This window comes from Aythya ferina, assembly GCF_964211825.1.
Source record: "Aythya ferina genome assembly, chromosome: 3".
NCBI classification, from domain to species: domain Eukaryota; kingdom Metazoa; phylum Chordata; class Aves; order Anseriformes; family Anatidae; genus Aythya; species Aythya ferina.
Genome location: NC_140298.1, coordinates 92,750,755 through 92,777,835, shown reverse-complemented (window position 1 = coordinate 92,777,835; position 27,081 = coordinate 92,750,755). Strand labels below are relative to the sequence as shown.

Below are 27,081 nucleotides of genomic sequence, written 5' to 3'. Positions count from 1 at the left end.
AAATAATCCAGCCATGTAATTTTGCGACTAATTTTAGTTAATCTTTCTCCAATCAACACAATGAGAAATTACACATTGGCAGCCAGCACTTGAAATAGCAGGAACCAAAACACTCAAGTGCCTCTAACTTTCATTTCAACTTTCACAAAAAGATGACCAATCAGAAAAATACAGCAGGAGTTTTAAAACATTGAATATGAACAGAGCATACTTTCTCCTACTTTATTTTTTCTGATTTAATCATTCTTAACTATCAAAGTAATTCTGTACTCACAGTCTGTTCCTGCATATGCATTTCCTCAGACAGTGAATTATTCATAATACAGACAGTCTGTTATTCATAATACTGTTCTGTATTATATTTTTAAAAATATATTTCATTATATTTATATGTGGATGCATTCAATTTTCCTAATTTCCTTTGGTGTGCTAATGAATGTGATGTGAAAACTATGTGCTCATCTATTTCTTGCTTGACTTCACTTCAATTACTATAAAAGTGACTGTCTTAAGACTTTTTTTAAGACTTTTTTTTTTTTTTTTTTTCAGAAAGACACTTTTTTTACCTACAGAAGACCTAAGAACAGGAGTATTGTAAGCTCAGCTGTGACATAAACTCCTTTTGTGGTCCTGCACTAGTTACTCACTAATGGGTGATGGATTTAGTCAACCTGAACACAGAACACACCATAAGCTGCTTCAGTACAGGAACAGTCTCAAAAAGCACTTGGTCTCAGAGCTAACTTCTGAGATTCAATTTCATTCCCTATTTTCCATCCCAAGAAGGAAACGCTTTGATGCTATGCTCCAGCAACAGCAAGGTGCTACACCTGCGGTGTCAATTCAGCTGAGCATCAGCCAGGGGGACGCTCCCTCCCAGGGGAAGGGCCCCTGCCAGGGCTGGTAGCATGCTTAGCAGAGCTAAGGATGCCGCTCTGTCTTGTGGCCAAATACATATGAGCCAATGAGTTTGGTAATGTCATTTTTCCTCATTAGTTTTCATCATTTTTCTGACTACAAAGGAATGGTGTGGAAGGTTCGGAAAGAAAATGAGGGGTACGGAGGGTCATTTCAAATCTGTATAGTTATGAAGAAAATTTTAAATGTTTAAATAGTAGCAAAGCTATATATTTTCCCCACATTTGCCATTTTAAGATTTCCTTCTTTGGAAAGAAAAACTCTATGATTATCTCTAACTGGCTCTATAACAGTAGCAGAAACTTGTACACAAGAAGTATACTTCTTTAAAAACAAATAAATTGGATACAAAGTTTTCAAATTTGCAGTACCATGAGGAGATGTAATTGGCCCTTTATCTGTCACAGTTTTTAACAAAGGGTTCTTTCAACTTGGAACAGAGGAACAATAATTCTGTAATGTGCTAGTAAACCAGTAAACTGCAAAATATCCAAAGATATATTGCATTTTTATAGAGAATGACAGTTTTAAGAAGTATCTGTGTACTACCTTGGAATGCAGGCATTGAGCTGAATTTCAGCAACAAAAAAGAGTCAGTAGAACTCTTTATAGAGCACAAAAACCTCAGCAAAAATCATCCTAACCAAAACATTTTTAATAATGAGGGACAAAATATCAGGAAAAAAAAGAAAACAAACAGATTTGGAACTAGAATAGTTAATACTGTAATTAAATATATTTAATAGTAAACAACCTAGAGGGAACAGAAGCATTAATATCTCCTTCTTTTAATTTTGAAAATTAACGCTGCTTTCAGTTAGAGGCAGCACTAATATAAATGCAATGACAATTTACTTCATAAGCCACATTAACATTGTTTAAAAGGCATTAAGCCAGCATCTCACTAAATGTCTTGAACAAATAATAGGATTTCAGCACTGCAGTACACAGTGGTATAATGTACAATAAAGTATATTGTTATGCATCACTGCAAACTTCCAGCATACACCAGCAATATAACCTGAACAACAAAAACAATCAAGATCTTTCTCATCTGAAAGTAATTTAAAAATAATGTGAAAGAAAAATAGCAACATGAATAGGAACACTATTTATCCTTTTTTTATTCTGACAATGCTCAGAGCTCTCATTTGGATTAAATGCGAAGGGTGCGGTGCTAAGAATGGTCTAATTAGTGTAGACTCTAATGAATATGTACAACTTTAAGTGTCCAAGCATACCTTTGAAGTCCATAGATGGACTTGCATTTATAAAGTACAGAAAATCATCTCGAGAAATAGAAAGAAGTGAAGGAAGATTCCTAGCTATTGTATTACTTCACAGATTCAGAAATCCTTCAGTAACCAAAATACAGAAGAAAAACAAAAACAGGCCAAAGCATTCACCATATGCCAAAAATTTAACCCTGTCCACTTTCATCTTTCTGACTACAGCTTTCCGTCAGTAGGACTACTTTTTCTCAAATACCAATAGTTTTCTATATTTGGTGTAAAAATTCATCATACTGGAACAAAGCTTGCAGGTGAGGATAATGTGTGGAAGATTAATAGAGATGACAGGCTACCATCCTTAGGGGAAAGAAAATTGCTGTTGCACAGTCTGTTTTTTGTTAAAAGGTAATGGGAAAATTTTCTGCTTGTGTGTGGTGAAATAGAACACAGGTACTTTTAAAAAGCACACACTGCCTAAGAATATTTCATAATGCTTACACATTTCATCTTTAAATAACACAAAATGAACCACAGCATCTGTCCTAGGTGGGACTGCCTCCAGTAAGGACAAATGTTCATCTCAGGAGAGCTTTCAGATTTGGTTAGGCCTGAGAACAGTCTGTGGGGCAAAAACGAGTAAGAAAAATGGCCAAGAGCAGAAAAGCAGGCAAGCACTGGGAAATACAGAATGACAAAGAACAACTGGTAGCATCTTTCAACACAGAGTTATGTTGTATATGGCAAAGTGTCAGAGATGGGCCCTAATGCTATCCAACAGACTATGATTATTCTTTAGGTCATAGATGCATTAGGATTATGCATGCTTGTTTCTTTAAAAAAAAAAAAAATGTTTCCTACAAAATATTTTATTAGCAGACAGATATGTGATTCTATGATTCTATGTGATTTATTAAAGATCTGTATTTGATAGTGTAAACAAGCAAGTTTCTATATAATGATGTAGATGCTGGGCACTACTGGGTATGGCCTGGGTAAGGGAAGCTTTTTTTCCAGAGGTTAAAAGGAGAAAAGGTGACCATTGACAGCTTATTTGAAAGATAAAAGTAGTTCATTGAATAGCTGAATGCAACAAAATCTTTGCACTGAAAATCAATGAAATAGAGTAATCCTAATATGTTAGTTATTGATCTTACTAGTATGTTAGTTATTGATCCTCTAACAGTTAATTATGTGTTTAATTGTAAATTCTCTTCAGAGTCTTACCTTCTGGATCTGAAGAGAGATGAGTTCCCATTTTGCTCAGGATTATGACACCAGCACATCCCACAGAATCTGCCAGGTCCAGCTGGAGGTCTGGCAGTGAAGGTACCTACCCCTTGTGAGATGCTGCCTGCTCCAAGGAGGTAGAAGGAGCAGCCAGCAGCTGCAGGTGATGTACAACTGCCCTCTCAAATAACTCTGTGCATTTTCTTTACTCCTGCATTAAGCAATATAGTCCATTGGAGAGACAAACTGGAAGGGACAGCTAGGAAAATAAGTATCAGCATTACCACAGTATTATCCACCATAGCACTGATCCTCTCTAGACTTCAAAAACACTTCAAAGGCCACTTCTGTCCTTCATTCTCCGTTATTCTTCTCATTTGAATGAACAGAATTGTGCCTTAGGGTCAAAGAAGGGAAGAACTGTGCTACTGAGGAGGAGTCCCATGTCCTTTGCACAGCTGGCGTGTCCCTCACAGCGGTCACTGGATATCTCCAGCTCTCCCACAAGAAATGGATGTGAAATGAAGCAGACAGCCCCAGTCCAATTCCCATGTCGTGTCCTGTCCTGTCCTGGGTCAGGGCTTGGGCTGAGGTCAACTGTATGAAGTTCAACAAAGCCAAGTGCTGCACCTGGGGTGCAACAACCCCAAGCGGAGCTACAGGCTGGGAGGTGAGTGGTCGGAAAGCTGCCTGGCAGAGAAGGACCTGGGAGTATTGGTTGATAGTCGGCTGAATATGAGCCAGCAGTGTGCTCAGGTGGCCAAGAAGGCCAACAGCATCCTGGCCTGTATAAGAAGCAGTGTGGCCAGCAGGTCTAAGGAAGTGATTGTCCCCCTGTACTCGTCTCTGGTGAGGCCACACCTCGACTACTGTGTTCAGTTTTGCCTCCCCCCTCCCCCCCCACAAGAAGGACATTGAGGTGCTTGAGAGAGTCCAGAGAAGCATGACGAAGCTGGTGAGGGGTCTGGAGAACAAGTCTTATGAGGAGCGAGTGAGGAAGCAGGGATTGTTCAGCCTGGAGAAGAGGAGGCTCACTCTTTATAAGTACATTTAAGGTGGCTGTAGTGAAATGGGGGTTGGTCTGTTCTCCCATGAGCCTGGTGACAGGACGAGGGGGAATAGGCTAAAGTTGCACCAGGGGAGGTTTAGGTTGGATATTAGGAAGAACTTCTTTACTGAGAGGGTTATTAGGCATTGGAATGGGCTGCCCAGGGAAGTGGTGGAGTCACCATCCCTGGAGGTCTTTAAAAGACTTTTAGATGTAGAGCTTAGGGATATGGTTTAGTGGAGGACTTGTTAGTGTTAGGTCAGAGGTTGGACTCAATGATCTTGAGGTCTCTTCCAACCTAGAGAATTCTGTGATTCTGTGATTCTGTCCTGTCATCTCCTCTCCTGTTACTTTATTTTAAATAGCAGAGAATATGTGTACAATGGAAAGTAATTCCTTGGTCAGAACACCAAGATGATGACCATGTGAGTTGGTAACAACTCACAGACAACCAGGTGAAGTGCAGACTTGGCCAGTGTAGGTCTATATCTAGTCTAACCGGGATACAATGCTACTCTGGAAAAACAAACACAAATGAGAAAGGTCTACAAGTCACAGCATGCTGAGTGGACTTACTGACTCAGGGCTCTACTAGTTGAGACTTCATTTCATGACGCTATTTTCCAGAGGATAAGCATCATTAAACTTTTGTTTAGAAATTTTTCATCCTTTTGAGAAGTGAGTGGATCCACACTGGAAAGGTTTCTGAAATTAATATTCCCTGTTTCTTAAAGGCAAAACCCAATTACTTTCTAAGCACTTAGGAAAGTCTGATACGTTAACTGCTGAGAAGGTCATAGCAATTTAAATGCTTAAAGGCTAGAAAAACTCTCCTTAAATGGATAACCTTTCTTAAGTGGCTTCTTAAATTGCCTGAAAGTTATCTATCAGTAAAAGTATAGGGAAAAAAAAATAAAAACACATACCAAGCTGCGCAAGTAATAATGAAGTAATGAAATCCCACATGCAGCTCTTTTCAACACAAACACTATGTTCCTGGGTTCACTAAGAGCAGGCAGGACAAAGAAAAAAACTCACACATGGAGCCTGACACCTGTCAGTCTTCTGGGAGCATTCCCAAGAGGAAAATATTATTAGCCTTGTCCAAAATAAAAGTAAAACAACATTGGACCTTATCACTTATATTAAATTGCATATAAAAAATATGTTAACCCTGGAAAAAACAGCACAGGTTTTTGGTTTGAAAAGTCTCTAATTTATGGGCATGAAATACAGCTGTGTAAATAATCTGAAATGAGCATTTAATTTACTGAATTTTGACCCTTGCTTTTTCCTCCCAAAATATCTCACAGCAGATGTTTTGATGTCAGTGCTTTTCACATGAAATCAGCCAGTGAGTTGAATTTTCTTGATGTTTATTGACCGCAATGTCATTTGAGTTCCCTGAAAGGACGAGCATATTAGGCACAAGGAATTTAGCAAAAGTGGAATTGCAAAATTATTTCTGCATATGATTCCAAAACTTTCTAGCAAAATTCAATTGCTGGAATAGTAAAGAAGCTAATAAAAAAGAGATAAATACAGAAGAATGATTAATTTATTCTGTCCCCCTTTCCCTCCTTGATTTTCTGTTTAAATTTAATATCCAATCTGTCTTAATATCAGTCTGTCCCCAGCACCCTTCCTTCTCTCCTGGTTCTCTAAATCCACATGCTAAGGGAGATCTCAAAATACTAAGTTTCCCTCGATCTTGCTGGTGTGCCACTGGCCTTCTGAAAATGACGTGAACGTAGCTTACAATCATTAATTTTTCTTGATTTTTTTTTTAAGCTATAACTAGTTGCTTTTAACATGTAAACCTCTCTTTGTGTACTCATGAACCCCTATTTCTCCCAACCTGTGTTTCATTTTTGTTCTTGAAGACTGCAAAACTGACCTGAAGATCTAGTGTGAAACATTACAGAAAGTGCAAACTAAATGATAAAGCAGGTGCAGCATTCTAATGGACTGATCAATGAGCCTGTCAGATCATCTGTGGATGGGGATGACGGCACTAAAGTTCACCTGGAAGATTTGCATTACTGCATAGAAAAAAAATGATGAGCAGCAGGAAAACAAAGTACAGTATCTTCTAACCTAAATGAGCCTGTGGTTTTAAGAGAAGCCTTTTCTGCAGTTAACCCTTTATTGCAACATTTCAGATTGCCAGAATAGGAGGATTAAAAGCTTTTCCTATGGCTTTCCATCATGGTTGTCCATATGCCAAACCTGCTGTGCCTTCCAGCTCACACTGCAATGGTTCTGTTTGACCCTGATGCTCAAGGGTCAAATACTGAAGAACTGGCAACATGGTTAATTGAGGCTGACTACGATATGGCCTGTAATATAAATACTGGATATCGTGGCATGAAGCTTATCATCAGACAGAAATATATCTTGGTACATACCAACAGACATTAAAAATTTCCCCTCCTCCCAAAAAGGACTATTACTCAGATGAATGCCCTGACTTACTAGAAAAAATTATAATGATTTTATCTGTATCACACAGACCAGAAAAATAGTGTAATATCTAATGTTTGCTTGATGAGAAGAGTTTTCAAACTAAAGCAGAAGCATGTTTAACTCACAAGAATGGTTTATCAACTATACTCCCATACATGTATCATGATTCTCCTGACTACAGCACTGCAGGGTATTCTTTGATAGCTTTTGCCCACTTTTCCATTTAGGCAAAAATAAACGAATGAAAAATTTTATAAGAACTTAGAAATTTCCAGAACTAACTTGTATGAAATTTGCCTGCGGTACGGAATGGAAGACCACACACAGCAAAAATGGGAACTGCAAATACTGAGAAACTACAGAACCAGATAATAAAGTGACTGGATTTAAACATCTACAGGTGATGAAGCTGGCATTCATCAGATATCAGAGGTGTAAGGAAGACTTAGAATTTCCACACTATGTTCCAGCTAAACTGTTTCTGAATCAGAAAATCATATGGAATATACGTATGACCAAGAAAGAGTAACCAGGCAAAAAATAAAATGAAAACTAGCAAGAGGAAATGAAGAAGAATTGAAGAAATTAGGAGCAATTACACAAGTAACATTAAACCTTCTCAGTTTTGAAGAAGTACTTGCTCCACAACCACACCCATTTGACAAAAGTTGTATTCCACGCAACAGCTGAGTATCCATGCAGAATGAGGCAAGCAAAATATACCAGAGCCTATCTGACTTTTCTCAAGCATAACGGGTGTGTGGGAAGTTTGTGCTAAGGTCCAAGTTAGTACAGGGCAGGTGGAATACATCTTAAATGGCATCAGACACCAATGTTTAAGCAACAATAATCAACAGTGTTCAAGGCATCCAGAGAATTCTTCAGCTTGCCTTAGATAAGACATCTGGAGTTAGCCAGTTGGAGAGACCTCTGCACTGTAATGATGGTGTTCCTTCCATCTCTGCTGATTCTAACAGGAGTCTAGGCACTTTGGTTCCTCATAGTTCACATTTATGCATTTGAATAGGGAGCTGCATATACTCACAACATGGATGTAGATGAGATAGGTACAATTTTCTGTAATCAGTGGGAGTGCAGAAGATGGACTGGGGAAAACAGAGCAGGAACCTGATACAAAAAATATTGTCAAGGCTTGTGTGGCCTTGGCAAGTAGAGGGATTTATATTTTTCCCCATTATTCTGGTAGACAGCTTTCTTCTTGAATGAAATCCAGATGCATTTTCTGGCTTAACACTACCAGAGGGCTTTGTTTCATTTTATTTTTTCAATGTCTTTTCTCTGTTGCATCATGTCAGATATAACATTGTATCTATATTAATCAACTTATTTCTTTTTATTATAGCTAAATCTGGTGGTCATGATACTTCTTTTGAAAGTTAATCTTTAGATAAGAATTATATTATTAAGAAGCTCATTATTTTCTATTTTCAGGAACACTTCTGGTTTCTGAGTTTACCTACAAATTCAAAAGGTAATTATACGCTGTTCTGCAGAATAATTTACAGTATTACAGTCTGCTTATCCTCTAGAAAAATGTCACTTTGTATTTTAGTGTTCTCTTTATAATATATTGCACAAAATACTTGGCACTGTCATTTTTACAAAAGGTGCTTGATATGTCTTTCTTATCTGTGTCAAAACTAAATTGAAACACAGTATTTAAAGGCTGTTTGGTTGAACCAAGTATGCCAGAAACATACTGATGAATGCTTAAAAAGAACACTCCAAACACTTTTGCAATTAAATTAATCTTCACAATAATTTGAAATAACTGAAATAAAGGCTACTGACAAAATTAGAAATATGAGATGGTAAGAATATATTTCACTATGTTAAATGTAAGATAATAAAATATGTTAATGTAATAACAGTGATATGTTATTAACATATATTAAAAATGACAGTGCTCCCTTCCTCCCTCCCTTCCTCCCTTCCCTTCCTCTCTTCTATTCTACTATCTTTTAGGATACACATAAACATTCTGATTGGATGTTGCAAGTCCAGATATTATACCTGCTCAAATTAAGTCTGCATTTAATATTTAATTATGCCCTGAATTGATGTTAAATAACTGTTGCCAGGACAAAGAAATAGCTTGAACTCATTCCTACCAAAATCTGATGTAATGTACAGCAAAGTAGTACTCTCACCACCCAGCCATGGAGATTAGCAAACTCAAGGACAAGACTTGGCTGTAGCCAGTCTCATAGCCCCTCCTAGGGCACAAAGCAGTTCACCCGTGGGTGAACATGAATAGGAATACATAGTGAAGTTTCCCCTACTTTTATGCTTGAGCTTCCTCAAACACCAAAGATACATGTAACTCTTGCAGAATTCAGTGTCTCCAGGTTAAGCCCACACTGGGGGCTGTGCAGGTACGGAAAGAATAAACATCCAAACTGTTAAAAGTTGTCCAGATTTAAAAACATGACCTCCCTGGTCTGAAAAAAATAAAATAAAATAAAGTAAAGTAAAATAAAATAAAATAAAATAAAATAAAATAAAATAAAATAAAATAAAATAAAATAAAATAAAATAAAATAAAATAAAACAGAAATAAAATCCTACATAAAAAACAAACAAAACAAAAACAAAAACAAAACAACAAAAACATAAAAATAACTACAAGCAGCTCCCAACTAATGACTGCAGCAATCCTAACACCAAAGATACCTAAACAAAGTAGAAAACAATAAACAACATAAAAGTATCACTTTATGCGTATTCTCAGCATTTTTGTTTTTATCCTGTGAGATGCCAAAAGTTGACAGGATAATTTCTAACATTTCAAATCTCTCAGACATGCTCCTATCAGTCCAGAAGCACATTCATCTTCTTAATGATACTCAACTGTGGCCTATTCAACATATAATGAATGGCTTTTCCATATTTAAAATTAAAATGAGAGCATACATCACGAATCATTCACAGAAATAAAGGAACAAACGATCACAAATATATCATGGTATATGGTAGAACTCCCAATTTTTCATGCCCCATTATATTTGAGTCTTAAAGCAATGACACTTCCTTGAAGTCTATAAACCCTTTTCTTCAACTTACAGAAAATGAAAGAAATAAATCAAACTAAAGACCACTTAGACTAGTATAACCTGTCAGAGCTTTGTTGCAACTCCTATCTAAACATACTCTTTCTTAGATTTTCTTTTTTGTTATCAGGTATCTTTTCTAATATATTGCAATATTCCTGCCATACTTTCAGTACAGTGTATGCAATCTATTTCAAAGACACAAAGGATTTTTTTTTTTCTAATGACATTTTTTGATACAAGGCAATCCTTTGCACCAATAGCTTAGCAAAATTTAATTAGGCATGCTGAATGGGAAAGAATAACATATGTTTCTGTGCTAGCTAATGTATTATGAAGGGTCATTTGATCTTGCATTTCATGGTATAAGGTGATAACTTATGCATGATAGGAAGGAATTCTCTCCTCAAGCATATTACCTTTTTCAATTACCTAGGAATATTATTTGCCCCTATTTCTCCTCTCATCATTTTCTAAAACACTGAATACTATTTCCAGAGCCAGGAAATAATGCTAGATAAGTTAATAACTCAGTGTGCTATGACAACTCCAGATTTCAGTGTTGTATTGTACTGCATACTACAAATAGTATAATACAGAATGTAAAAATTTTCCCTTATCGCTACATAATTCAAGAAAATTTTATAGTTCAGCTATGGAGAAGATTAGTTTGGAAACAAAAGTCCATACAATAAATAACCAGGTGTATGATCTATCGCAAGCTGTTTCTCACTGAAGCCCAAGTGAGCAAACGAAACTAACTTTACATAGAATGGTTTACTGCTTCATTTTAAAAAGTAACATATGTAAAATTCTTTTATTTATTTATGATTGTAGGCTAGCCTCCTCATGAATAAATTGCCAAGTAGCATATGAAATATAATTCAGTATATGTATTAGGACAAAATTCCATATAATCCTGGTGATGAATAACAATTTATTCACTATACTCGAAGTACTGGATATGAGTTCCCAGTCATATGTGAACAGTTTAAATATATTTGTGGATAGATTTCTGAACTATTCTAGCACTTCTTAATAGTGATATACTTCAATGTAATGAGTGTAAAGATTTTCATTTAATCATGAATTTATTTCAAAATTACTGCATCCCAATATACATTAATAATAGAAATTGTAATAATAATACATATTGTATGTATGTGGTGGTAGGCTAATCAGGAAAGACAAAAATGATAAACCCCGAGAAAAGAAAATTACTCTATGTGAATTTCATTAAAAACAAACAAACAAACAAACAAAACCAATGAAATTTGGTAACTCTAAATTATTTCAAATTTGATGCGGAAGACAGTATAGTAATGTTTCACAGACATACTTCATAAATAATCACAGAGAATCACAGAATCATTTAGGTTGGAAGAGACCTCCAAGATCACCTAGACCAACCCATGACCTAACACTAACAAGTCCTCCACTAAACCATATCACTAAGCCCTACATCTAAAAGTGTAAAGACCTCCAGGGATGGTGACACAACCACTTCCCTGGGAAGCCCATTCCAATGCCTAACAACCCTTTCGGTAAAGATGTTTCTCCCAATATCCAACCTAAACCTCCCCTGGTGCAACTTTAGCCCATTTCCTCTCACCCTATCACTGGGCATGTGGGAGAATAGACCAATCCCCACTTTGCTACAGCATCCTGTAGGTACCTATAGAGAGTGATAATGTTGCCCCTGAGCCTCCTCTTCTCCAGGCTGAACAACCCCAGATCCCTCAGCCGCTCCTCATAAGACTTGTTCTCCAGACCCCTCACCAGCTTCACTGCCCTTCTTTTGACAAGGTCCAGCACCTCGATGTCCTTCTTGTAGCGAGGGGCCCAAAACTGAACACAGTACTCAAGGTGTGGCCTCACCAGAGCTGAGTACAGGGGGATGATCACTTCCCTAGTCCTGCTGGCCACACTGTTTCTGATACAAGCCAGGATGCTGTTGGCCTTCTTGGCCACCTGAGCACACTGCTGGCTCATATTCAGCCGACTATCAACCAATAGCATTCTGTCAACCTGGCAGGTCCTTCTCTGCCAGGCAGCTTTCCAACCACTCATCTCCCAACCTGTAGCTCCGCTTGGGGTTGTTCTGCCCCAAGTGCAGCATCTGGCACTTGGCCTTGTTGAACTTCATACAGTTGGCTTCAGCCCATCAGTCCAGCCTATCCAGAGCATCCTGCAGGGTCTTCCTACCCTCGAGCAGATCAACACATGCACCTAACTTGGTGTTGTCTGCAAACTTACTGAGGGTGCACTCAATCCCCTCATCCAGATCAATTAAAAGATATTAAAGAGGACTGGCCCCAGTACTGAGCCCTGTGGGACTCCACTAGTGACTGACTTCCAACTGGATTTAACTCCATTAACCACAACTCTTTGGGCCTGGCTACCCAGACAATTTTTAACCCAATGAAGCATATGCCAGTCCAAGCCATGAGCAGCCAGTTTCTTGAGGAGAATGTTGTGGGAAACAATGTCAAAAGCCGTACTAAAGTCAAGGCAGACCACATCCACAGCCTTTCCCTCATCCACTAAGCTTAGTCATGGAAGGAGATCAGGTTCGTCAAGCAGGACCTGCCTTTCATAAACGCCTTCTGACTGGGCCTGATTGCCTGATTGACCTGCAAGTGCCACGTGATGACACTCAAGGTAGTCTGCTCCATGAGCTTCCCCAGCACCAAAGTCAGACTGACAGGCCTATAGACATGACACCAGCAATACTTTTACAGTTGTATTCCAATGAATATGCATGTCTACCACCATAAAATTGGAAATATCAACATTCACTGAATGCTTGGACAGCATATTGGTAGGATTTGTCATTCCTCATGATTTTGGAGATTTTTAGAATATCACTATATATCTGGTATGCTAGGTAATTTTGTAGGCACCCTTCAGTTGGTATGAATTTCTATACAAAGTACCAAATAAAATTTGAAAAAGATATGAACATGTGTTAAAGAGAAATTTTAATTTTACTTCTACATGCAGAAGTTTATATTACCTGCAGTTTTCTTCAGCATCTCACAGAATCTCAAAGAGATGCTTTACAGTTTTTTGGGTGCTTTGATACACTCTGAATGTGGATGCATGTGAAGGGAAGGAAACATTTCTTATGTGGTGCCCCAATCAGCTGTGATCTGCAAAATTCTTCCATAAGACAATTTTCATGCAATTCACAGAACAATGCAAGTAACATAGAATTGCTAGGCTGGCATTTGGGGTAGCTGGTTTTGTATGCTTTTTTTAAAAAAATTATTTTTTGTCAAACTATTCAGGACTACAAATATGCTACATCAATTTAAAGAAAGGTAAAACATTATTTTTGAACTTACAAATGGGCCTATGGATCAAATCTGTTAATAGCCAGAGACTCAATATCAGTGTTACCCTAGAGTTGAATAGAATTTTTTACATGTTTAATTATGTTTTTAATTACGGAAAGAAGGCTTGCTGGCCATTCCTTCTATCTCCCTACTCTCTAAACTAACCTCTGGAGAGGAATTAAAAGCATAATACAAAGGAAACATCTTTTTACTTTCCTTCTCCTGTCAAATAAAAAGCATGTGGTAACAGACTTTTTTAAATGTAACAGAAGATGAAATGGGACCTATAGCTGGAGAGAAAAACAGCTTTGCTGTTGTTAGTTTTTTCTCTACTTCAAAAATGACTCTTAAATGAATTCTTCAAAGTTTATAGATATCCCCTAAATCATTAATCTGCTTGAGCAACAAAGCATAAACATCAAGCAGCCTTTTACTTTCACAGCAAGGGTCTGTAAACACAGAAAGGGAAGAATTGCCAGTAAGGCCTAAATTCAACAAAGCACTGACAAATCCCTAGGCTAAAAAAATATATATGTTATTAAGTCTTCCAAATGTGGTTTATGAGATCAGGGTACATTGTGAACAGCCAGGGTTACTTCTAAAGATGTGCTTTCAAAGAAACTTGGTTTGTCTGAAAGACAAAAGGTGATAAACCATGGTGGTGCTTTTACCTGGCTTGGCAGCCAAAGTCCACCACAACCACTCTTTTCACTCCCCCTCCTAAAAGAGAGAGGGGAAGAAAATACAAGGGAAGGGACTCAAGGGCTGAGATAAGGACAGGGGAATCACTCACCAGTTATCATCACGGGTAAAACAAAGAGCTTAGGAAGATTAATGTAATTTGTTGCCTGTTACTAACACATTACAGCAGGGAGAACTAAAAGCTAACCAGAAATACCTTCTCTCCTTCCACCCTCTTCTACCTCTTCCCCATGAGCGGTGCTGGGGAATGGGGAATGGAAGCTGCAGTCAGTCCCTAACGCTTCATCTCTGCTGCTCCTTCACTGTCACTCTCTGCCCCTGCTCCACATGGGGTCAACCATGGGGTCCATCTGTCAGGAGCAAACTGCTCCAGCATGGGTCTCCCACATGTGGGCGGCAGCTCCCCCCCAGACCCCCAGCTCCTGTGTGGGCTCCTCTCCACGGGCTGCAGCTCCAGTCTGGGGCCTGCTCCTGTGGGGGCTCTCCATGGGCCACAGCCTCCTCCAGGCCACATCCACCTGCTCCACCGGGAGCTCCTCCATGGGCTGCAGCATGGAGATCTTTTCCTTGTGGGACCCATGGGCTGCAGGGGGACAGCCTGCTCCATCAGGGGCCTCTCCAAAGGCTGCAGGGGAATTTCTGCTGCATTCCTGGAGCACCTCCTGCCCTCCTGCTGCACTGACCCTGGGGTCTGCAGGGCTGCTTTTCACTCCTCACTCACCCAGCTGCTGTTGCACAGTAGTTTTTTTCTCTGTCTGCTCTCACAGAGGCCCACCCAGCATCACTCTCTGACTCGGCTCTGACCAGCAGCAGGTCCCTTTTGGAGTTGGCTCTGACCTGACATGGGGCAGCTGCTGGGTTCTGCTCACAGAGGCCACCCTGCTTCTAAAACCTTGACACATAAACCCAGTACGCATGGTGAACCTGGCTAAGACCTTATATGCACGTTCTAACCAACATCTTACCTCCTACAATTTATTATTTTTTTTTTTTAACAGTGAACATCATTTTTTTTCTTTCAGATTTTAAGTGGGGTTATTCTAATTTTAACCAGTGGAATAGCTAACTTCATAAATAGTTAAACATCCTACCAGTAAATAGTGTTTGAAAAAGAACCTGAAAGCCTTGAACACAACCACAAATTTCCTTAGGAGTTGGAGGTATTCTGCAGTTGTATTGGAGGTATTTAGTTCAATAAAATGAAGCTTTTGTAAAGAAACTTATAATTAGCAATGAATATATAGCTCTATAACAATCTCTAAAGTAGATGGGCAAGTATTATTATCTTCTACTGTAGGAAAACTAATAAGACCATAGGAAAGAATGTCACTTTCCCAGTGCCACAGAAGGATAGGAATTAAATCTAGATTCCTTGTGACTTCAAATACCACATCTCTGTTGGATTCAATCTATCTTCATCTCCAAAAAAGGTAACAAAAAATATTTTTTTAAAAAAGCAATAATACCATCTATGATTTTAATATCACATTTTTGTTTTCATTGCATATTCAAAACAATGACTGCCCAGAGCTGCACACATGCCTTACTTTAACTATGTTTGATAAAACAGAAGTGTCTCATTTTCAAGTGTTCTTGAAATGATCTGTTGGCAGAGAATATGTGAAATTTATATATATTTTTTTAAGGAACGATGAAAGGAAGTCTTTTTTGTTTGTTTGTTTTTGTTTGTTTGTTTTAGTAATGTATGGCTACCAGCTGAATATAAATCTACAGATCTTCTTAAAACCATTATTGAGAACCCACAAATTATTGCAGATTGCATAACAACGGTTCCATGATGAAGTTAGAGCTATAAAGTTATATTGATGCTGGGTAGATAAACAAAGAAGGAAGGCTACAGTACAACAGGAATCAATCAGAAAAATAATCTAGAGACTAATCAATGTCTATGAATAAGAGAACATTAATCCCTGATGGAGATGTTACAAACAAAATAATATCTAGCTTAGCTATCTAAATTCCACTCACCATCTTTTCCTATTATGTTTATCATGGAATCAAATTTCAGAGGACTCTGAAGAGCTGTTGCTCCAAGTCTGATTTTTTTCATTATTCTATTTAATTGTGTGCACTGTAATGTAATTTACTGCAATGCTGCCTCTATTGTGCAATGCAAAATTCCTTGTAACAGTAACCCATTAAAATATATTGAAAGTATTTATCATGGTCCTCAAGAGCACAGATAGCATTAGGCATGGAAAACTGGGATTTAACATAATTGCTGCAAATAATTCAAAGCATTTCTTTCTGCATTTATCTATATGTAAAACAGCAAGAACAATAATCATAAAACAAAAGCTCAGCAAGATCAAACCTGGTCTTTAAAAAGCCTCATGCAGATAAATAAAATTCTTTGGAATATAAATCACTGTTCTGAGGAAGTGTGGATGAGGAAAAACATCACTGTGAAGAGATCTACAGTCCCTCAAATTTCTGTAAGCTATCAAGTTCATTTACTTATAGTTGTCATCTTCCTTTTTTTTTTTTTTTTTTTTTTTTTTTTTTTTTTTTTTAATTTATAATTTAAACTTATTGCCTGTTGCAAAGACATTGATGTCAGCGTGTCAGCGTCAGGACTCACACTGACTAAATATCCAGGTTTGAAAATTCTGCCATCTGTGGGAAATAGGGAAGTTCCAGCTGGTCCCAGAGTACCTGCAGGCACAGTAGCAATAACTAAATTGTACCAGCAAGCACCATTGATTCTCCAGGACAAAAATTCAGAATGACTTGAAATCAAGAAGAATTTGGCACAGATCTGAATGTCATCTCTAACTTTTAGGTGTCAAATCAACACCATTACTGATAGAGGAATATCAGAGCTTGCTTGGGCAGCTTGTTTCTAATACATAGTATATGTGTACGTGGCAGGTGTTTACACCTTTTATGCTGAATAAAAAAGGATTTAAAAAAAAAAGTATGATAATCCACAAAAAAAAAATGTTTTCAGATCAAAAATTTATTATAAGTGTACAGGTTGGCAAAACAGAAAGCATGTAGTCTTTTGCTACTGTAAATAATATGTATTATTTTCACTAGAGACTATCTCTACCATTCCCACATTCCTCTCTTTTGTTTTGTCTTCTTTAATGTTTTGTGGTCCTTCATCACTTTTAACTCAGAACAGACAGAAAAATTCTGAAGCACTATCTTAACACTTTTCCCTTTCCTTGGAAGTAGTCTAATTTAGCAGAAAGTGTGTCCTACCTTTTTGAAAACAGCAATATAATTCTCACAAATATCCTGTCAGAGTTATAACTGTAAGTCTGTTTAAACATTAGATGCAAGGGAGGAGATGAAGTCTTTTTATATCACCACTGTGTTGCACCAGTAATAAAACTTGGATTTTTCAGCATCTGTTCAAAGTCAGATGTAATTCTTTTGTGAGGACAATGTAATTTTCTTAACTACCAGCCCTACAGTCTGTAATTTTTAACACAAGGTTAAACTGCCCTCTTGGTTAATCCATTTTGAAAACACCATTACTAATTACACGGAAGTATCATTGCACTCAGTAAATCAAGTTAGCAGGAAATATTTAAGATAATATAGATGGCTGAATCTCTGCAACCATCCTAACATCTCACTCTTTAGATCAAACTTCAGTCTTAGAATTAATAGATTTTGAGTTTGCAGTTGGTTTTCATTCTCTCAGTCAGCAAAATACTAAGAATGGTTTATTCCTCTCACTACCATTGGCTTCAGTAAGTACAGGAGATGCACCTCTGGAACACTTAGAGGAGATCATATACATGTAGGAGTCAAAAGAGATAAATACAACAATTATAAAATAAAAAGAGATAAATACAACAATTTTAAACTTAAATTACATTTTTTTGAGTATTTAAATGAGTAATCAACATATGAACTTAAATTTTTCATCAATAATCATCACATGTCAAAGCTAGGAATACATGGTAATCTCTGTTTTTCTGTAATTCTTTGAATTTAAAGAAAACCTTGCATTCCAATTTTCCTTGTAGGAAGAAACATAAGTTTTTCTTATATAATACCAAAATATTTAATTTAGAAAAAAAAAGAGTATGTCAACAACTTCAGATGTTCGGTTCAGTTTCTACAAACCTACCAGAACATACAGTCTGAGAATAACAAGAGGCTGGTAAGTACCAGCTCGCATTGTGTAACTCTGCATCTACATGTAAGACAGCTGCTATATGCAGATGAAAGCTATGGGATTATACATACATCTTATGAAATAAAGGACCCTCTGAGTGGAATTGGTCTGCTAGGATGGACTTTCTCTTTCTGAGTACATAGTCAGAGTTGGCCTCACAAGCATTGTTTTAACCAGGTAATTGTGAGTGAGTGCGCAAATCAAATGTGAAAGTAAATAAGTGAATGTGCTGTTAGAACAGTTATCTGCTATTAGTAAAAACAGCTTTATGAGTAAAAGATATTCTAAGAAATATTGTTTGTGATCTGTTCTGTGACGATGAATTCCATCCCCTAAAGGGAGTTTCACACTGGAGGTGATACACAGATATTTTCCAAAGAAACTGTGGTGGTTGAGCAACCAGTTGCTATGACTTGAGTAACACTGGATAATGTTATGATAGTAGTGATAGTAGATAGCAGTGATAATGACAGTCTCTACTTTTAATCTGTGACTGCTAACAGATTTTCATTTTCTCTGTATAAGTAGAAAGTAAATTCTTTGGATTTTTTGTTTGTTTGTTTGTTTTGTTCAGCTAAAACCTAGTTTTAGAGTTTGAAAGTCTTTCATACCTTTTGACATGCTTGCTTAAAAGAAAAGCTGAGAGAATGTAGATTAAAGTAGACTTTAAAGGATTAACATCCTTTTGCAGATGAGCACTTGAAATATTCCAGTTTCAAAATATGGGGTGCTCTGTTTTTCTTTGTTGTTGTTATTGTTTTGTTTTGTTTGTTTTTGCTTCTATCTTTCTTTGCTGCTCTTTGTTTGATACCATCCTTATAGCTTCACAGCAGTCAGTATCAGGCAGGTAGAGAGATTTACAAAAGGAAAAATTGTGCTGCAGGAGAAGCAGTGAGTCGCTGTTACTTCTGCTCATATCTTGAATGCATGCTGAGTATTGGTTATAAACTGCACTTGGATATAAACCCTCTTGTGGGGTAAGATGGCTGTAAGCTCTAAGGTACCAGGGTTGTAGAGATAACAACCCAAAGTCAATAATACGTTTACACACAGCAAAGGAAAACCTAACAGAAAAAGATTAATTGGGTGAGCACCATTTAGTGATTTTAAACTAGCTATTGATGCTTTTGGATGTGAGCCAGTTTTCTAAATCCAATGTCACGCATTGTTCTATCTTTCCCTTAGAGATTTTATGACTAAAGATGATAAATGAGTAATTCAATGAAACAGAAGCATCTTACCTAAGAAACAAACATTGCAGGGACTTTGCATAAAGTCCAGATCAAAACTCCCAACAGGCTGGAAGTAAACTTGCAGTTTCTGTTTTAAAGAACCAAAATAGTTATTTTTAAAGAAATACTCAAATTTGTATCCCCTACTACAACAGCTGACAACAATGTGTTATTATGATACATTGGGCTGAACTACTATAGCCATAAACTAGAGCAAGCAACCACACTGGCATGAGTGGAATGCAATCAGCATAAAACTTAGTGCAATAGACTATAAAATTTTATTTTATTTTATTTTATTTTATTTTATTTTATTTTATTTTATTTTATTTTATTTTATTTTATTTTATTTTATTTTATTTTATTATGTTAATCCTATTTTTAGCTTTCTAGTGTCCATCATAATTATTCTTGCTTAGAAAGGTGTCACTCTCTCATTTGAAAAGAAATATGAAATACCTAACTATATTGGATAAGCTTAAATGATCATAACAGGCAGTGACACTCAAAGGTTTTTGAATCTCAGGACACTGTAGAAGACATTTTAATTCTCCTGTTTCCATAAAGCAAGGGGATTAGGAAAGGATATAATCTAATATTCATATCGTCACCTCCTATAGACAAAACACAACCTTTTCCTTCCCTTTTTAGCTACCTGAAAATTATTTATACAGCTTTCTTGAAAAACCAATGAAGTCAAGAGAATGCTATCAGAGAATTAACTCTCTGATATCAGGACATTATGCTCATGGTAGAAACGATCTAATGAAGAAATATATAGTGATTCAAACCACAGTGTTGTTGGGCACTATGTCACATTACATATATGTGCACTTAACCCTATACAATATTTAAGCACATATTTAAAGGTTGCAGGAGTGCAGTCAGGACACTTAACATTTGCATTGAACATACTGGGATGTGCTGCAATTCTCCCACATTTCCCCAGCCTTTGATAAGGTACTCGTGTACCTTATCTGTTAAAAAAAAAATAAATCTGTTAAAAACAAACAAACAAACAAACAAAAAATAAAAAGTTGACTTTAGTTCTTTGCAGTTGCCAATAAAGTCTTAACACCCGTGTTTTAAAATACAAGCTCATGCAAGAAATCCTGTCCTAAAGGACAAGCTGCTATCTAGCAGCAGTGGAGCTTCCTTGGAAAGCATGAAAGGTACAGTTCTGGTGCACTTAAGTCTTCTGTGATAAAACCTTCTTGCTTTAGTAACTATTTTAAATAACAATTGAAACTTGAAAGCAGATAAAAGTTCATTCAGGAGTTGGCAAATCATTCAGTCATGGAAAAAACAGCTTATGTGATTTTTCAAAGCTGCAGTGCAAGTTTATTATCTAACTCCCCATGGTTTATGGGAAAGAAATGGGAATCTTTGGAAAAAAGGACAAAGTCAAACAAGTGAGTTCTGATCTGTGAGTGGCTGCTGGGCAATGCGAAGTGGGGGGACATAGACACAGAACGGAAACACAAAACGAGTCTGTGAATCACAATCCAAGTATCAGTAAGGCTTTAAATTGAGGAGATAGGTATATATCAGCATCTGGGAGATTTAACTCAAGCAATATGAGTTAGCATTTTCTTTCATGAAGCCTGATGATAGCCTATGTGATACTACAGCAATTTACATTTTATCTTTCCGGCCTTATACTAATTTCCAAACCCAACTGTTAAAAAGCAGTTGTGATTTCCACAAAGACAATCTGCAACTTTTCAGTTTAAATAGTTAGTTTGTCCTGCAAGACATGTCTTATAGGTGACTAATAATGACTTTTCAGGAAAAAATAATAAGGCTACAAATATTTTTTTTTCTTTTTTTTTTCTTTTTTTTTTTTTTTTTTTTCACAAAATGAAAAGCAATGAAGAATATTAGATTGCATAAAACTGAAAATGTTATTAAAGCAAATAAAAGCACTTTATTTTTCTTAGGTTATACAGTTCTTTCAAACCTCTTCATAAGACTAATGTTTAAATACAAAAGTTCTTCTAAAAAAAGACCAAAAAAAAAAAAGAAAAGAGCATTTTACTTTTAAAAATTTTAAACTAAAATACTTGTATGTTTTAAAGATTTCTCTTCAATCCCTACTTTTGCACTGACTTAACTGAATACATAAATTCAGCTTAATTTCAGAATTTTGGAGCATCCACATGTCTGTTAGATACTTTTGTGTTTCAGTCATTTCTTTCTTTGAATGTTCCCAACTCCAACATACAGTTACAGATGATAAAGGAAAGATTTATGATAAAATTCTTAGAAGGATACCTGCCATATTTTTTCCAAGCCATCTTGCTCCCTTTTTCAACTTTTATTTATTTTGTGTGTGTGTGTGTTTGTGTGTTTGTTGTTGTTGTTGTTTTTCATTTTCTATGCCTTGTTTCGGTTATTAATCTGGGGTCATGGCTTTCATTTGCTCTGTTTTAACAGTATTATTCATACCAATTAGTTTTTTATATTGACTCTAAGTATAGTTGTTAAAGGTAAATCTTGCTGTATACAATCTTACTTTGGCATAGTTAACCTCTGAAAGACACATAAAGAAAAAGTGAGGTCATGTTTCAGATAAGTGCATGCTGTTGGACTATAATTAAAGCTGTTGATTGTATTCTCACCCTTGTTATTAAGGAAGGACATCATACCAATGTACCCTCAGATCAGTATTTTCTCTCCACTCAGTAGGCAGTTCTTGTGGCAAAGTGGAAGGGGAAGAAGGACTGTGTCAATTCTTCCCACATATTCTCCCCAAGTTCCATTAACCTGCAGTTAGGTAATGCAGCCCTTAATGAAAGTTCTAGTAACACCAGTATGTTTCTTTTATCCCTGTCCCTAAATGTTCTCTTTTCCTTCAAAAATGTTCCTTTGGGTCCCATCTGCAAAATGGCAATCATTGCCATTTTGATTTCTCACAAACTATGTTCCAAAGTTCTACAAAATACAAAGATAAGTTACATATACTATTAATCTTTAGTGCATATTTATTGTATATTGGTATATAATTAGTGTGAATAAAAATGCTACTACTACTCATATAAGTAATCTAAAACCAGGGATTTTGAAGAAATAGTGCAAGCCCTAACACTGTACTCTCTCTTGAAAAAAAAAAAAAAAGTCTTTCTGGTATCTTGTTTTCAGGTACCTCACTGAAGAAATCAAAGTGTTTAAGAAACATCGCTATATGTTTTTCTGCTTCTTTTAAAGAGAATCTATGCTCTTTCTGCTATAGCTTAATTAAAAATCTATTCCACCTCCCTGCATGCTTTTTTTTTTTTTTTTTTTTTTTTTTTTTTTAATGGCAGTGAAAACTATTCATTGTATAGTTGAAAAGCAGGAAATCTGCATCTAAGTATGAAAGCAATCAATTCATTCTACTTGTAATGAGATTTCTCTTGTCACTTCAGTTTGATTGTTTACCTTTACAATTGCCTCCCATGCTGTCAGGAAAAAGCAGAAAAAGAAGTGGAAAAGAATCAAAAGGCAAGCAACTTAACATGACTATGCTTAATCTCATCACTACCTGTTCTGAAGAATGTCTTTGCATATTTATAATACTATATTATTACAGGAATGATGTGCTTTGATGGCATCATGTCAGTCACCAAGACAATGAGAGCTGAACCTGTCCTAAGAACTCAAAGGAAACTGGCTGTGCTCTTATGACGGGCACAATTCTCAGAAGCCATGACTGTGCTCATCATGTTGAACAATACCTTCTTATGATTTAAAAATAAATGGAGTTATTCAGCTAACAAATATTTCAAAGTTCAGCTATAGCCAACATTAAAAGTACAGTTCTTCATACAAAATCAAAAGGAACAGAATCACAGAATCGCAGAGTTGTAGGGGTTGGAAGGGACCTCAAGAGATCATCAGGTCCAACCCCTTGCCAAAGCAGGTTCCCTAGAGCAGGTTGCCCAGGTAGACATCCTTGAATATCTCCAGAGAGATATTCCAGGTAGACGGGCCTTGACTATCTCCAGAGAAGGAGACTCCACAACCTTCCTGTGCAGCTTGTTCCAGTGCTCTGTCACCCTCACCGTGAAGTTCTTTCTGATGTTGGTGCAGAACTTCCTGTGCTCCATTTTGTGGCCATTGCCCCTTGTCCTGTCCCCACAAACCACTGAAAAGAGGTTGGCCATAAGCCTTTGTCTTCTACACTTAAGGTATTTATAAATATTGATAAGATCCCCTCTTAGTCTTCTTGTCTCAAAGGTGAACAGACCCAGGTCTCTCAGCCTTTCCTCATAGGAAAAATGCTCCAGGCCCCGTATCATCTTTGTGGCCCTCCACTGGACACTTTCCAGGAGATCCCTGTATTTTTCATTCTGGGGAGCCCAGAACTGGACACAGAGAATAAGTATCTAAAATTCAGTATCATCTTTTGTTGTGCCTAGAGGTAATGCAACATCTCATGATGGAGCTTGTTTTTCCTATCAGAACTCTGTAGGATCTTTCCCTACAGATTGTGCTCATTACAGCAAAATAAACTAGTGGCATTAGCTTGATCACAAAGATTAAGTTTTTCTTATATCCGCAATATTATTCTGGAAAATTGACAAAGTTATTTTTGGGCAACTCTTCAACAATTGTGAACATAATTTCCTGTGAGATGTATATAAGTTCTGTGGTATTTAGTGCACAACTGGAGTTGATTTAGTGCACAACTGGAGTTGCTGATATTATTCATGTTAAGTAAGTTGCATTGATTGTTCAAATTAATATTCCTATGCAATTGTAGGAATAGTAGGTATGCAAAAAAATCAAGTCACTCTTACCAACAGTGTCCCCTGATACTTGAAAAAGGAACAAATTCAGTTCCTTAGTCTCTGGAATTTACACATAAGTTTCTTTTTTAACAATAAATAAAATACGAAAACCAGATAAACCACCCTTAACAGAGGGAGGTTGCTAGAACTGGAAACTGCACCTCCCCTTGCCTGAAATTACAGAATATGCCCAGAGAGGTTCATTGTAGAGCCAAACATGTGCCTACCATCATTTTGGTACCAAAAAGACACATATTATTCCTCTGTGAACACTAAATGAGGATTTCAGGTGTAAAAGTATTTAATCTTTTCCGTCAGGCATATCACTGAAATTCAGCTTCTGTTGCTCTGACGCAGCTGAGCAGTCAGCTGCACTGGACCAGAGGGGAAAAGCCCACATGCCTGCTGTCTGCTTGGGGACTGGTACGGCCCTTGGCATAATACAGACAGCCCTAAGGATATTCTAGTTAACAGTGAAAAATTACACAGATTTTTCCTGAAAATTCCTCTAGAAGGAAGATTCATCAACTCGTATACATAAATTGATTTCTAGTATGGTATGAAATAACCACAGCAAACCTCCAGACTCTGGCAATTTGTATTTAATTCCATAAAAAGTGCTGCATAAAGGAGGCTAGTGAGCTTGTTTTAAAGCAAGAAAGCTGTTTTAGCCAGAGCAAATTACATTTTCCTTAGTGCTGTGGCAGTGTAGGCTATTTATTTGTGCTCACAATTATTTTCTTTAGTTTTACCAGAATCTCAACCTAGAAAATCCTCTCTGAATTGCAAATATTATCCATCCCATTCTCAGTCTCTTTTGCTTGGAACTGCTAACAGTGATGTACACAGATCAGACAATTCCTCTTTCACTGTAAAAGCATAGGCATTTCATTTTCTTTTGAGTCAGTGATGTCTAAATTGGATTAAGATAAGTAAATTGATAAGTAAATGAGGCCTTCTTTATAGAAGTTGCTTTCATCACTGCCATATTTAATGCCTTTTTACTCTAGAACTTCATTTTTTAGACATTTCTTATATGAGTGACTTTCCATGAAGTTCATGGTAAACTTCATATTGAACTTTAGGCATAAATATTCTATGAAGAGAGAAAAAAAAATGAATCTTGTTCTACTGACACACTCATGAGTGAATATAATAACTGGCATGCTGGCACTGTTTGTTATGATCAGATGAAATTCAAATGGTATGATAAGAAGAGTCACTGATCTCAAAATCAGAGGACTTTGTCTATTTATGTGCTTAAACCTCTTTATCTGGTAACAAGCTCTTCACACTTCTCTGTCTGGGCAATTGCCTCTCTTGGCAATAATAATCTGAGTGGGTGGCTGAGAATGGAGCTGGCAGCCGTAGTACAGATGCAAATTACTGCTACTTAGCAGCACTCACATTCATTCATCCAGGCAGTCGTTTTTTATAATTCCAGAAGTAAGCCAGAAGTCATAAAATATTTTACTTGTCAATAACTAAAAATACAATCTGTAGTGTAATCAACATTTATTATCATAAAATATAATGTTAAATAGATAATTGAAGTGTGAGTATGCCCAATGTCATAAAGAAAGCAGTGAAAAAATGAAATACACTCTGTGTGCTTAATTTGTCTTTTTGTGTTTTCTTTTTAATATTGCCATTGGAGATCTCATAATGCAAGTGTGACTGCTGATACGCATTACCAAGACCAAATAACGCCAACCATAAAAATGGTAAAATCCTGATTAGCCTTTCCTTTATTCTGGCATGTTATTTCTTTCATTATTTTAGCTACTGAGATGAATGATAGAGGTGACAGAAAGGAAAGCTGAATAATGCACAGCATTACTAAAGGCAATATACAGTGCAGTGAAATTAGTAGTCATTATTTCTGTGTTGACCATAGTAATGCTGTTCTACATCCTGTAAAGTAAGGTGCCACAATGCAATGTATACTTACTTGCTCTTTGGTTTGCATATATATGACTTGACTTTATGAATAAATACTTAAGGTGCAATAGCCATGATTCCAAATACAGATTCTTTATCTATTGTGCATTTCTAAGCACATTTAAATAAAATTTACACTTTGTTGTCTTTATTAAAACTATGCCCTGAATAAAACTTAAAGATTTTTTTAAAATGTTAGCTCTCTAAATAAGCATTAAGAACACACCTAAAGAAACAAAAGAGAAAAACTACTAATGTACATCAGCATTAAAGCAGTAATCTTAACAAGTTAAACTTTCCCAGGAGAAAAAGGTTTTACTCAGAAAAAAATAAGATGGTTTCTCTTTTGTGTCAATTATTTAAACAACAGTGGTACTACAGTAACTGTGGTGGTTCACAATTATACAGGAAGGTTTGAGTAGCAAGAGAAAAACTATATTTAAACAATTGATGTAACTTGAAAAAAACAAATGAGCCTTTGGAGTCAGAGTCTATCTTAAGTCTATTAACTGAGTCATTAATAAGTAGACAGGCAATCTAAGTGTAACAGCTAAGAAGAAATGTATCAACACTAATTGCAGTCACAATTGAGACACAGTACCTTGGCTTTATCCCTCATGGAGCCTTTCCCCAAGATAGACATTTTTGCGCCTGTTTCTTCTTGTAACCGCTTCAAGGAGTTTCCTCTTGGTCCAAGCAATTTCCCAACAAAATTGAACTAGAAAGTAAGAAAGAGAACTATTTTAAACCAAGGAGCACCTTTTTGAAAAGTTAATAAACCTTTACAAAGGAGTTGGTTAAAGGGAAAAGTTTAATTTCCTTTCTAGGCCTAATACATAGAAGTGTGGAGAATGGAGATATTTTTCTATCAGTAAAAACATTTGTGGCTTATTTGGAACCTAGGAGGTTCATCTTTAGGAGAGAAATAATCAGTGGCTGCTTAGGTTTAGCTAACTAAAACAAGAACTTTTGTTACTA

The 27,081-nt window shown here is 36.6% G+C and overlaps 1 protein-coding gene across 10 annotated transcripts in view; it reads right to left on the bottom strand.

Moving 5' to 3' along the window:
• KHDRBS2 (KH RNA binding domain containing, signal transduction associated 2) overlaps nt 1-27,081 on the bottom strand; it is a 389,665-nt gene that overhangs the window by 236,486 nt on the left and 126,098 nt on the right. For all 10 annotated transcript variants that reach the window (XR_014692078.1, XR_014692079.1, XR_014692080.1 and 7 more), the window contains exon 3: nt 26,705-26,821. Coding sequence is in view for 4 of the 10 variants with exons in the window: in XM_084516226.1 (XP_084372352.1) it covers nt 26,705-26,821 (117 nt within the window). In the remaining 6 variants the exon portion in view is untranslated. The remainder of the gene's footprint in view (nt 1-26,704; nt 26,822-27,081) is intronic.